The 14,815-nt window shown below is 37.9% G+C and overlaps 1 protein-coding gene across 1 annotated transcript in view; it reads left to right on the top strand.

The window, feature by feature from the left end:
* The first annotated feature begins 335 nt into the window (after nucleotides 1-335).
* LOC127583971 (protein unc-13 homolog C-like) overlaps nucleotides 336-14,815 on the top strand; it is a 424,484-nt gene continuing 410,004 nt past the window's right edge. Inside the window, 3 exon segments of the mRNA XM_052040443.1 lie at nucleotides 336-958; nucleotides 1,114-1,142; nucleotides 9,727-12,973. Coding sequence (XP_051896403.1) covers nucleotides 9,997-12,973 — 2,977 coding nt within the window. The 5' untranslated portion in view covers nucleotides 336-958; nucleotides 1,114-1,142; nucleotides 9,727-9,996.

The following is a 14,815-nucleotide window of genomic DNA, read 5'->3' as shown; positions in this document are numbered from 1 at the left end:
ACTTACTGGAATGGAGTGGCAGTGAATTTAAGGTGAAAGTGTTCCAATATTAAAGTACAAAAATGTTTGAATTTTTAAAATCTATTTGAAACATCCATCCAATCAGTAAACTTAGTGATAATCTACCATAAACAGCCCCCTATTATGGAAAATGGTTATGTAGTTGTCACAATAGGTCACGTTGAGCTGATAAATGAAAGGTCAGGTACAGCACAACCCTGACAAACAGATTTCCTTACCGAGCCTGAGGGAAAGCTTCACACTGTTATCAGTATTGCAGCTCGCAATGCATCTGCTGTCGGCTGTGGGTCTGTTACAGCATTGCATGTGTAAAATCTGTGAGCAGGGTTTATTTTTTTTTCTGTGGTGAGCTCATTTCACACCATCTCTAAGCAGGAAGACACGTTACTATAGGGGAGAAAGACTGCTGGTCATACTATTCAGAATGTGGGCAGAAGAGTGCAAAGCTGTGGTACAAAGCAGGCTGCTATGTGAAGTTAAAGCTGATGCACGCGATGATAGGAATGTCAGTCCGTAGTGGTTGTTGAAAGCTGTACCAATTCAATAGTTGTCAGGGGCACTGACTTAATCCCATGCTAAAGCTACGTCAAAGCAGCGTGAAAGGAAGAGAAAAGGATTGTACTTCAGGTGATGCTTTGGAACAGTGTCAGCAATTTACTACATGTAGCAAGTTGTAAAGAATGCAGTTAATGCTGCTTAGCGAAACCACTGGAATTTAGAGAAAAGATAACATTGCAGGGCACCAGTCTGCCTGATCGCACTTGAGTTGAAGCACTGTGGATCGGCTGTGCTGTCTGTTGTAGCATTTCCCCTTTTCATTAAGCACGGGAGATCAAATGTGTGCTTTTTGCTTTGTATTTCTTCACTGAAGGAAAATTCTCATGTGTCCCTTTGTTTGGTGGGTAGTTTCTTTCATTGCAAATCTGGAAAAATACAGGTATGTTCCAGTTTCTTATCTCTCTGAAATATGTAAATTATTTAATTTTGTATTTATTTTTATAACTCATCTTAAAATGTTGCAATTAATTTTCCTGACACTTAAGTTAATTCTATTATAGCTTGTGTTTTGTCTTTTTGTTCTGCTTAAATCAGCTGTTATGCAGAAATCATGGATTAATAATGTAAGTAAATCCCATTTGATACCTCAGAGCTTTAAATTTCATGTATATTACAGTTTCATTGCCTGGGGTTTAAGAATGTAGTTCAATGCGTAGCTGAAGAACCCATTATTTCTTTAGTGCGACCATGTTGATGTTACATTTTTGCTGTGTAATACAGCAATTTTAAGTCATTTCACAAATAGGAATAAAAATGTAATATTCCTTCTGTTGTGTGCATCCCTGTATCCTGATTAATCTTTCAGCATGAACAGCCTGCAAAATTGCCACAACACACAACCTGTTTAAAATGTATACATGTTCTTTTTTTCAGTAGTGCTGTCAGGATAGCCAGCAGTTGTCCTCACAGTTAGTACCTGTTCTTTCAAATTGGTTTTGAAGGCTTTATATCTGAAATGATTTTAATTTTCATTAACTCTGTCATTCTTACCCAATTCTTTAAATGAGGTTTAAACAGTGCAGGAAAAGATATATTGTGGAAATTGAATCATAACCATTGTGACAACCTCAAATTTTTATGTGAAACAATATATGCACTTCATATTTAAGTATCCTGCTATGGAGTTTAGGAACTAAAATCAGACAGTCCACAGTTAGACTGTTTTAGTGTTAATTAGATGTGGAATACCAAGATTATCTAACTTTTATCAAAATGATAAATCTACTGCATTACATAATTTCACAAGCATCTTCATCTGCTAATCTAAGGGGCTTTCCTCTGCTCAGAGAGAATTTCCATTGTTTAAAGGGCTATTGTCAACTCAGTAGGGGAGCTTTTAGGCAAACCTATGCAATAATGCTGCTGTATTCACTGCTGGGGAAAGTTCCCATGCATTAGATGTTACGTCTGCTGGAGAATGTACTTTGGTAATATGGTCAGTCAGTTTAATTAGTTTACCAATTTTCCCCTCCTTCACCTCACCAAATTAGTACAGTGTTAAGGCAAATCACACAATGGGCAATTAATGAAAGCATTATGTCACTATCTCAACAACTGTGCTGCAGGTTCCTTTACTTGCATATGGTTGCAAGAAAAATTTTCAGGACTGGGACTCTTTTTAGGTCTTATCAACCCTTCTCTTGGTTAGTTATTAACACTGTAGATCAAAATAATTAATTTATATTCCTGATAAAATAAATTCCATTGTTGAAGAAAATTGTTCACCACATTGCCAACCGATTGGCTATCCTTTAGAGAAGCTGCCTGGTTTTTGTCCTTTCGAAATCAATGGAATAAGAATCAGGCTTATTCCATAAAGGGAAGGCCATTGGTTCCATGATCCAATGAAACGGCAATGAAAATCTAAACCAAAATGCTTCACGACTTTTTATTGGTCAAAAAAGTTAAAGCAGGATTTTTTATAGTTAAAAGTACACAACATGTACTTTAAACTTGTTTCTTACATTTTCAAATAACAGTAACTTCAAGAGCAGCATAGAATAGAAATACTGGAGTTTAAATTCAGTGTTTAGGATTGAATTGTGTCCTCATAATTACAACAGTTTCAAACTACCTAACAGTTAATCTGGCAGTTGCTGAGATCACATGGAGTTATGTTGGAACTGGGGAATGTAACCACTGATTTGTGAAGAAGGAAGATTTCTTGATCTCAGCTTTCATAATTCTTGAATTTGAGGCAATAAATGCAACTTCAGGGGGAGAAAGGAGTGTCTACCTGAGACGTTTAAACCTTATTTGCCCATTTCTGTGCCATTATCAAGATTTTTTTCAGGATGTTCTCTGCAAGGCAAGATGGCTCTTATCCTACACCTCAAGGGCATATGATACCTCCCGTCTGAACTTGAGAGACTATAAAAGGCATGAAATAGAAATTAATGCATTGGTAGAATTAAATTTGAATGGAACTTGAACTCCTAACCATGAGGCTATGAATTAAGCCCATCTACTGTGTTTGCCTAAAACAAAAACAGAAAATACTGGAAATACTCAGCAAGTCAGGCTGCATCTGTGGGAGGAGAAACACAGTCCACATTTCAGTTGGAGATCCTTTGTTAGAACTGGGAAGGAGACAAAAGAAATTTGTGAAGCTGCAGAGAGGGTGAGGAAGGGGGATGTCTCTGATAAGGTGAAACTCATGTACAATTTATCCCCATGGTCACCCTGGTTTTACTCTATCAGAGACATCCTTCCACCTGCAGCTTTATAAGCTTCTTCTGTCTCCCTCCAGCTCTGACGAAGGATCCTCAACCTGAAACATTGACTCTGTTTCTCTTTCCACAGCGGCAGCCTGACCTGCTGAGTATTTCCGGCATTTCCTGTTTTTGCTTTAAACTTCTAGCATCTGCAGTTTTTGTTTGAATTTCACTTACTGTGTTTTCTTTACTTACACTATGACTTTCTGCTATGATAATGTACCTCTGAAGGAAGATGTTGTTTTATATAACGGCATTTTATCAAAAGGGACCTAAACCTTACTTGTGTAATTTGACAAAAGTCGATGGTTAAAGTAATAACCATAGAACTATAGAACAATACAGCACATTACAGGCCCTTTGGCCCACCATGCTGTGCCACCCTTCAAACCATACCTAAGACCATCTAACCCCTTCCTCCCACATATCCCTCTATCTTAAATTCCTCCATATGCTTATCTAACAATCTCTTGAACTTGTCCATTATATCAGCCTCCACCACCACCCCAGGCAGCGCATTCCATGCACCAACCACTCTCTGGGTGAAAAACCTCCCTCTGACATCTCCCTTGAACTTCCCACCCAATACCTTAAAAGCCATGTCCTCTTGTTTTGAGCATTGGTGCCCTGGGAAAAAGGCACTGGCTGTCCACTCTATTTATTCCTCTCAATATCCTGTATACCTCTGTCATATCTCCCCTCATCTTCCTTCTCTCCAATGAGAACAGCCCCAGCTCTTTTAGTCTCTCCTCATAATCCATACTCTCTAATCCAGGCAGCATCCTGGTAAATCTCCTCTGCCCCCTTTCCAATGCCTCCTTATCCTTCCTATAATGAGGCGACCAGAACTGGACGCAGTACTCTAAGTGTGGTCTAACCAGAGTTTTGTAAAGCTGCATCATCACTTTGCAGCTCTTAAACTCAATCCCCCGATTTATGAAAGCTAACATCCCATAAGCTTTCTTAACTACCCTATCCACCTGCGAGGCAACTATCAGTGATCTGTGGATATGAACCCCCAGATCCCTCTGCTCCTCTACACTGCCCAGAATCCTGCCATTTACCTTGTACTCCGCCTTGGAGTTTGTCCTTCCAAAGTGTACTACCTCACATTTCTCTGGATTGAATTCCATCTGCCACTTGTCAGCCCAGCTCTGTATCCTATCAATATCCCTCTGCAAGCTTCTACAGCCCTCTACACTATCCACAACACCACCGATCTTTGTGCCATCTGCAAACTTGCTAACCCAGCCTCCCACCCCCTCATCTAAGTCGTTAATAAGTATCACAAAAAGTAGAGGTTCCAGAACCGATCCCTGCGGGACACCACTAGTCACAGCCTTCCAATCTGAATGCATTTCCTCCACCACAACCCTTTGCTTTCTACAGGCAAGCCAATTTTGAATCCACACGGCCAAGCTTCCCTGGACCCCTTGGCCTCTGACCTTCTGAAGAAGCCTACCATGTGGAGCCTTGTCAAATGCCTTACTAAAATCCATGTAGACCACATCTACTGCATTACCCTCATCAATCTTCCTGGTCACTTCCTCAAAGAACCCTATCAGGCTTGTGAGGCAAGATCTTCCCTTCACAAAGCCATGCTGGTTGTCCCTAATCAGTCCATCTTTCTCCAAATGCTCATAGATCCTATCTCTTAGAATCCTTTCCAACAGCATACCCAACACAGACGTAAGGCTCACTGGTCTGTAATTCCGTGGACTATCCCGACTACCTTTTTTTGAATAAGGGGATAACATTCGCCACCCTCCACTCCTCCGGTACCATCCCCATTGACAACGAGGACTCAAAGATCCTAACCAATGGTTCAGCAATCTCCTCCCTCGCTTCTTGAAGCAGCCTGAGGAATATTCCATCAGGCCCCGGGGACTTATCTGTCCTAATATTTTCTAACAGCTCCAACACATCCTCTCTCTTAATATCTACATACTCTAGAACATTACCCTCACCTACACTGTTCTCAGCATCATCAAGACCCCTCTCCTTGGTGAATACTGAAGAGAAGTATTCATTGAGAACCTCACCCACTTTCACAGCTTCCAGACACATCCTCCCACCTTTGTCTTTAATCAGACCTTCCTTTACCCTAGCCATCCTTTTGCTCTTTACGTACGAGAAAATAAAAATTTTCTTATACTTTGCATACTAGCTAAAATTGTACTATGAGCCAGCAACACTTGATATACAACTATTTAGTAGTTAATAATAATCGGTTTTTAACTATGTACGGAATTGAAAACAAAAACCTTCTGCCATATCATAAAACCAGCACATGGAAATCAGAAAAAAGACTGCAGATGCTGGAAATCTGAAATAAAAACAGAAAATGCTGGAAAAACTCAGCATTCAGGGAGCATCTGTGGAAGGATGCTCCTATGTCCGGGATCATTCATCAGAACAGCATAGTGGTTACAAGTCACATTTGTGATTATCAAGTTAAATTTCCCTGGTGCTAGAAAAGTTCATACCTGGACCTTAAATGACATTTAATTAATAAAAGGCAGGTAAATAAAATTAGAACTTCATAACACAGAAGTGTTTATCCATTTATATGCCTTGACATCTTTAATGCAATGATGAATTATGACTTTCAACATCAGCCAAATCTTAGCACCCACTAGTTTACTTTATAATAGTAGACTTTATGAAGTAGCTTAAATTCATTGTATACAAAATTGGCACAGAAGTCTATGTAATAAAGGGATACAGAAGTCATTGGTACAGCTTAGTTAAATTGCAATGGAAGTATTTCTTTCCGTGCAGCTTTTAAAGTGCATTGAAGCAATTCTAAATGGAATTTACTTATCATAAAAACAGTTTAATCTGGTTGGGACTTTTGTTCAAAGCTCCACAGGTATTTTTAAGAAAGGCTGCAATTATTTAAAAATTGCACAACATAGACATTTTTGTATATAAAGACAGTTATTATTTTCTTTTGCAAATGTTTCCTGATTTATTTTAAGAACAATATGAATGCTCCAGTGTTCAAGCATTGGACTTTGAGAAAGGGTTTCAACTTTAATAGAGTTACCTGATATCAAACCTCATGTTTTGTTCCTGGTTTAGCCTGTGCATGCCTCATCAGTGAGATGTGCCACAATGCAGTAGAAGAAACTGCCAATACTGATTCTGTAGGAGAGATGCAGTCTTTTCCCTTAGCTGGTCATACAGCAGCATTAACAGCCTTCAAAGAAGTCTCCAGTCCATGTACAACATGATAATTGCTGAAGAAATTAGCATGGTGTTGGAAGTTAGAAGTGATGTGTATTTTCCTTCAGTATTTAAGATAAGTATTTAGCAACACTTGACCAATTGAATATTAAATCACAGTACCAATTACAATCATGTTGCATTACCCACTTTTTCAAAATGTCGATGGCATCAGGATCAAAGGATTGACACATTTCACACACATAAGCATCTGACTTTCATGCACCTGCACTCGATTGTCAATTGAACAGCTTACTGAAATGCTACATTTATACAATAAAATCAGCCTATTAGCCTCATTTTGCCTGAATACAATTGCAGATTATGTCACATTCTGACTTGCACTTTCAATGAAACAAAATTATATTTTTATGTACTGTCTTTGTTGTTGTCATTGGTATTATTATTTGTTACTTCTACCGAGGTGCCAAAGAACAGGTAACATCTATGCTGGTTAATAAAGGAAAGCTGAATTCTTTGCTAAAATGGTGAATTTTGACATTTTGGTTGTGGATTCTGTTTTTGGGTTGAGCACATACTGCTATCATACTGCTATGAAGAGTTCCAACATGCAATGTTGGACTTCCCACTGTAAAGCTACTGGTCCTTCCTTCAAGGTTTAATGGGAATTCACAATTAATTGCAGGCAGACATTTGGTCATATTTACATTGGATATTTGATTCATAATTTGGAACTTTTTTGTGCAGTGTGTGGTAATACTTTACCAAATTCTAAATGTTAATAAGACTTCTGATAAATATCTATCATCTGATAAATAGGCTGTGTACATTTCAAGGGAAGCCATTCTTTTACTTTATCACAGTGTGAAGATTCTATGAACATTTCTTTCATCTTAGTGTCAGTTAACCCCTTCCATACCAGCTTCCAGCATTTAGGACTGAGGTAATTTCAGTTATCAGAGGTTAACATGGTTACATCTGGAATGTGCAGAAGTCAATTGTTTGAGTTTATTGGACAAAACCTGTAACTTGATGTTGCCTGTCAGCCACTAACATATACTTTCTGAAATTGTTTTTAAACTCCAAAATGCAGACTGAGTGATGGAGGAAAGGAAAAAAAAACAGGCAAAAGGGATTTATATATTTGTGAAGATGATGTGCCTCGAAATTAATTGTTGGTCAGTAGTGACTTCAATAGAATCAAATTCAGAGGCAGAGTACAACATGCTGATGCTACTATTGAGCTGTTTAGTGCTACTGACTGGAGTTGAATTTCTAGATAATCATATTAAAATTAATGTTGGTATAAATGGGAGGGAAAATAACAATAACAATATACATTTTGTTGAATTATGTAATTAATTGTTTGATTTTACAATTTAAAATGTTCACCTTTATCACCTTTATCAACCTGGACTTGATCTTTAAATTGCCTTTTTACTGGAACTCTGTTTGTTCCAGAGTAAGGTGAAAAACAAAAAACAACAAATGTCAGAAATTTTAATATGTTAGATATTATGTACTCTGTGAGTTAACTAAAAGAGGAAATATTGAATTTCCCCCCCAAAAAACCAAAACATATTTATAATCTCTCGCCTGCAGTGCTGTGATCGTTAGAAACAGAATGCTGAATGACACACTCTTGTTAATAAATCTTCTCTTAAAAGGCTAACTATAACTTAGACTTGTTCACAAATTTAACCCTTTGGCATTATATAATCAATAACATACAATCAATATCAATAGTTAAGATAAAAAATGTCTTGCATGGTGAGGCATAGAACATACTTTTCAAAGTAAACAAAAAATCCTAAAAATTGGATTGTGTATCTCCACATCTTTGTTCACTGCATGATTCAATTTTGATGAAAAGAAACCTTAACTAGATATTGGAGACTTAATGCAAAATTGCATGATAATCCACAGAATTTCTTCCAGTTTACTTATTTGCCTGGCACACTAATGCAGGAGGAACCTATACATGTGCAACTGGATGACAGTTTTGTAATTTTCATTCACACAAATGTAGAACTTCAAAACGTGAGGCCTGCTTCAGTGTGACTTAAAACACACCTGCATGATCAGTGGCTGTCAAACGTTGTGCTAGGAGCCTACCTGTCATAGTTCTCCATTAAATCATATGCTTGTCTATCTCTTCTAGGGGCCCCCAATCCCCCTGACCTTTCTTCTAACCCCATTTTTCAACCTCTTTACTTGCCAATCAGGCCAGATTCCTCACACCCAAACCTGTTTCTCAGGTGAAGCCCTAGATTCAGATATAATGATGCCTTGTGGTGGAGTGCATGAAGAGAAGGGCTTGGGTTGCCCAAGGATGTTGAGCAGCATACAGCCTTGGGCTACTGAATTTCCCAGTGCTGTGCCTGTGAACAAAGCTTCGGTTGGTCTATGGTGAACCGACTGATTGTCATCTCTGAACAAGTGCCTGTCAGTTTCCAGGCAATAGAAACTACAAGATTTTGTTTTTGAGGAGAATATGGTTGTAACATTTAATTTAAATCAGCAATATCGGAGTAATCAGCAGAAAAGTCATTGATGTTGAAAACGTGAATTGCTAACTTAAAATACACAACTAAAATGACAAAAATCATGCAGCACCCAAAGTAAATGATTGTATCTAAAACTGTTAATTCAGCTCTTGCACATAGTTTGTCTCAATAGCTCTTTGTTCCCTGTTTCTTCCCAGAATTTTGTCAAAAAATATTGGAATTCTTTGTCATGCTTTGTTGGAAATGATATCATAGTACAAAGGCGCCTTTTGTATTACAATATTATTTGTGTTACAATGGGTGTAAATATTTTTGAAGTTCATAAGAGTACTTAACATAAATTCTTTGCTCATTTCAGCAAAAGGATTGTTATGTTCAATGAGCCACAGAGTTTTCAGTAGCTTTAGAATGAGCAGCCTGTCCATTTGATGTCATGTGGCAAAGGTGGTATGCAGTGGAAACCCATTAATGAAATACCACTGTGCTATAAGATGATTTCCTACTACAGAGTTCAGAACATTCTTTTGTATAAATTATATTACACTTATTTCTCAAAGCTTTTAGAGTTTGTTATTGCAAGATATAGTCAGGAAAATTATATTGTCAATCATAGTATGTCTATATATTTTGCTTGTTATACATTAATGGTTTGCTGGCATAATATATTGATGCTCACTTTAACAAAAAATTTAAATGTTATATGTAGTTCAATGCTAATGTCTTTTTTTCTGTAACAGAGACAGACATGGGATATCCAGCTGGCTCAGTGTTGTTGCCCTTCCCCCAGGACTTGTAGATGTTTCTGTCAGATACAAATACATTATGACTCATTTCTGGCAGTTATCTGCTTAAATATTTTATAACTTATAAATGCCATCTACTTGCTAGGATATAGGACATATGCCATTGATGTCACATGTGCAAAAAGTTATATGCAAATGTGTAATTCGCTTGATCACAGTTTCATAGCACCTGACCAGAATCGATAATACCCGTTGCCCCTCCCTATGGTTTCTTCCTTTTTGAAGAATCTACTCCAGACCTACATTGCAAAGCTTTACAAAGGAATGTTTGCTAGGAAACAAGCAAATACAACAAGAAAAAAGGAGAGCAATAGTGACCAAAAATTACAAAGACACTCGCAAGCAAATCAGGCACAAAATCAAAAAATTTCCACAAATTTGAAGACCACTGTCAAACAATTAGCAAAATGCCAATCTGCTCGTAATTTATCTGTGGATGAAGAAGAAGGAAGGGCAGAGTATTCGCTTTCTCCCACATTGAGTTACAGGGTGGCCATAGCTAATGGACTGAAAAGAAAACTAAGTTCATCAGATAATGACAACCCGTGTCCGGTGGTGGGGTCTTTTAGTAGGGCTACTTCTGAATCATTGAATGAAGTCAGCATTTCTCAGAAAGTGAAGGAGCAGAAGTCACACACTATGCCAGTAAGAAGAAATAGGAAAAGTGTCAGTAGCCTTCCTGCATCTGATGGAAGCTCAGATGCGGATCGTACATTATTACGACTAGGTGCATTACGTAAACTTCGCAAATGGAAGAAAAGTCAAGAGTGTATTTCTTCAGAGACAGAAATGAGTACATGGAAAAAATCTCTTGGTTTTAGGAGCAAATCTTTGGACAGAACTGGGCGCATGCAGCAGAAGAGTGGACTAGAACCCACATTCAGTTCAACTGGCTGCATCAGTCAGACTCATGATGTCATGGAAATGATTTTTAAGGAACTTCAAGGAATAAGTCAAATAGAAACTGAGCTTTGTGAACTGCGTGGGCATGTGAATGCTCTGAAACAGTCCATTGATGAAATTTCCACAAGTGTGGAAGTGGTGCAAACTGAAATTGAACAATTACGTTCTGGATTTGTACAGTCCAGAAGAGAAACCAGAGATATTCATGACTATATTAGACAAATTAACTATCAAGGGAACAGTGTAAGCCTAAGATTTATTAATGTACCAGAAGAAATGCATGAGAATACCGAAAGTATAATTTACGCAATTATAGAAGAGAAGTTAGGACTTACAGATGCAAGAAAAACTGTTCAGATTGAACTTGCCCATAGACTAGGGCAGCGGCGAGACTGTATCAGTGCAAAGCCCCGCCCTATTCTTGTATATTTTGACAGTCCACAGAATAGAGATTTAATTCTTAAGAAATGTTATAAATTGAAAGGTTCTGGTATTGGAATTTCCACAGAGATCTTTTATGATCCAAGTGACAGAAAGGAATTTTCACTTCCACCAAAATCTCAGACTTATGAAAGTATGAATATGAAATTAACAGCAACTGAAGAAGAGCCCAGAGGCAGTGAGTGGGCATCCTCAGAATCTAGTGACAAAGACCTGGAAGAAGACCTTAACAGCCGCAGTTTTGAAATCAGTTCAAAAGCAGTTTTCGAAAAGGTACTCATCTCTTCAAAACTAAGTGCAGAATCTCACAATGTTGTTAACGTTGACAGAACTGTTGTTTGTAGCTCGTATTCAAATTCAGCGCAGTTATGTATCGATGACTGCTCTCGACTTGAAGACACCCAGAAACAGATAGAGCCTTATTACAATGAGCTGACACCCACGTGGCTACAGAGTGATTACACTGCAACTAAGCTAAGTCGCTCTGAGTCTGATTTTTCTAAGCTTTGTCAGTCGGTATCTTACTCTGAAGATTTTTCAGACAATCAATATTTCATTAGAGCAGATGGTGCCTCAGTTGTGTCATCCTCGGAAAAGGATCTTTGGTTAAGAGGTAAAGAAGAAGCAGCATCCTCATGGGTTAACACCAGTAATCAGCAGTATGACTATGAGGACCAGCAGTACATGGAACAAACCGAAGTAGAAAAGATGGAAACTGCTGATAGTGGCATGAGCAATGGGTTAATATGTGCATCTGGTGATAGAAGCCATTACAGTGATTCTCAGTTGTCCTTGCAATGTGACCTCTCGCCATGGAAAGAATGGCAGCATCTGGAACAAGGCACAGACTCTGGTCTAGACACTTCACAGCATGTTTTTGCATCTGAAGTAAATAGCCCATCTGAGCAGAATGTCTTAAGCTACACAACAGATTTTGATGAAAGTTACCAGGCTGCTAGCCAAGACTATGAGGAAGAAATATACGAGGCAGCACTGGGCACTTCAGAATGCATTGGTTTTGATGGGGAATCTCAAAATCAGTGGGAAAGTACATATGACCCCTATCATGACTCGTATTCTACTGATTATTATCAGTATCAAAATAGATCTCCACTAAGGTGTCATAGCCAGAGTGAGCTACCTAGTGATAATGACACAGCAGAGACACCTGCTAAATCCTGGCATAGTCGCCTTAGTATTGATCTCTCAGATACTGGATTCAGCTTCCAAAAATTTGGATCATCACTTCAGCGTGCTAAATCTGCCTTGGAGGTTGTTTGGAGTAAAATGGACTCTAGAAGTACCCAGAGTCTGAGTGAAGGTGAAGTAAGAGGCAATTTTATGGGTCGTTTCAGGACCTTTTCTCAATCTACAGCAGGTGAATCAAGCACCACCCTTGATTCTGATATGTACTATGAGCCCTACTATTACAGAGCTGAGGAAGATGAGTCCAGTGAGCAAGCAGGAGAAAATGGAATGGATTATGTTGAGGTGATGGAGGAAGTTCTTGCAAAACTGGAAAATAAAACCTTTCCTAAAGAAAGTAATGAGCAGATGTTATCACCAGAGCCTTTGGAAGAGTTTACTGTTCCAGCCTTAGCTGAAGACAGTGATGGGGTCCCTTATGATATCAGCAGTATTAATGAAGTTATAGAGTCCACAGCTGAAATCTTTGAAGAGGCAGAAACAGGCGAAAATCACGCTGTTTCAGAAGCATGTTCAGAAGTTCATGAAAGTCAGACCACTCCAGAGGAACATCCTGAAGTTGAAAAGAAAGTTAGAATAAGACCCACCTTCAAACAAGCTGCTTGCAAAGCCTATAGGCAACAAATAGCAGGTACAAACACCGAATCTATAGAAGTAATGTTCGGATAATATTTGCTAAACAATATGAGGAGATCTAACATCAGAAATTAAATACAATGTGCATGATATTGGCTACTGGATAATGAGGTTCAGATCTGAACTTGTCTCTTGAATTTTGATATCAGTTATAATTTAACTTTTAGGTGTACATTTAACTATTAGGATTGAAATGCACTGAAAATGAATATTTATAGTTGTTTGAAATCCTGCACTTATTTATTGTAGTGTGGCTTTGTTTGCAAAAGTTTGTTTTTCCTGAAGGTTTTTCTTTCTTTTTATATTCATTTAGTGAAAGTTTTTTTTGTCGTGTCATGAATACATTAACTTTGTAAAAGATATAGGCAATAATTGTCACCCTGACTAAAACCAGCTCTTGGGTATGTTCACATATTTGAAACGACAGTTTTAAATATTTAATTACTCCATAACATTTATTTTTTGCTGAAGGTACTTAACTTGAACAAGTGAAGAGCCTTATTGATTTATGCATCAGTATGTAATTGAAATTAAGTTTCAAGTAATTAATGATTTGATTGTTGTGGTGAATATTGAGTTTTACATGCTATTAGATTTTATCTCAGTTTTGTGGATTAAATTATACTCTTAATTGATCAGAAATCCAAAACACATTGGTGATACTTGTCATCATTAGAAAAATATAAAATCAAAGATGACATATTTCTTTTATTTAGTTGACCAGAATGAAACAAGAAAAACATTACTTGCCTCTGAACCAGATTGTACTCTGATTATTTTCTTCTTTTGCTCTCCACCAATATTCCATCCAGTCCTGATGAAAGGTCTTGGCCTGAAACGTTGACTGTCCATTTCCTTCCATAGATGCTGCCTGACCCACTGAGTTTTTCCAGCATTTTGTGTGTTGTTCCATTTCTCTCTACTGATTCCCAATTCTTTCCATAATATTAAGAGCAGTCACTCTTGCCTCTCCACTAGAATTCAGGTGTTGGGTCCATGTGTGGTCCAAGGCTGTGATGAGGTCTAGAGTGGTGTGGTCCTGGTGAAACTCAAACTGATTATCTGTGAGCAATAGCTCATTGAAAGCACTCTCAATGACACAGTTTTTCATTTTCCTGATGATGAAGAGTAGACTGATTGATCATTAATTAGCCAGATTGGATTTATCCTGCTTTTTATTGATAGGACATACCTGGGCAGTTTTCCATGTTGTTGAACAGATGCCAATGTTGTAACTGTGTGGATTGGCTTGGCTAGCTACCACCTTTGCTTGCAATCTCAATTTTAAAAATGTCAGATGTTGCATTATCAAGTGTCTTGGGAGAGTGAATTTACAATTTCTGCTATTTTTTGAATGGAAAATGTGCTTTGTGATTTCACTCATACAATTTTAAGGTTTTGACCTTAATGTAGGATCCTGTTACATAATGTCTTGGCCAAATTCCTGAGATATATTTGGTGTTGGTAAGTTTCTGTAAAGTTTCCTTATTCTTAATGATTAGGTGTGGTTAAGAATACAACAGGTATATTGCAAAAATGTTTGGTAATTCTGTTTATATAGGATAGTCCACTAATAATGATGCCTTAAGGTGTCCTATCATTGTGCTAAAAACAGTCATATTTCCTGCCTATCATTTATGGCAGCCTGCTATGATGCAATCTGAAATGCTACAATTATACTGTATGTATATAGTTTTCCTAAAGATGCACACATGTGGGCATTCCACCCACGGGCCATGCCTTAGAAAATACATGAGTTTGCCCCAAGGGGTGAATATAATCCATGATTGAATTACGAAATTTTCCTCATCAAGCAACTAGACATGAAGTATATTCG

Source organism: Pristis pectinata, chromosome 28 (genome assembly GCF_009764475.1).
Source record: "Pristis pectinata isolate sPriPec2 chromosome 28, sPriPec2.1.pri, whole genome shotgun sequence".
Lineage (NCBI taxonomy): Eukaryota > Metazoa > Chordata > Chondrichthyes > Rhinopristiformes > Pristidae > Pristis > Pristis pectinata.
Note: the sequence above shows the minus strand (reverse complement) of the source record. Positions and strands in the feature narration are given on the sequence as shown.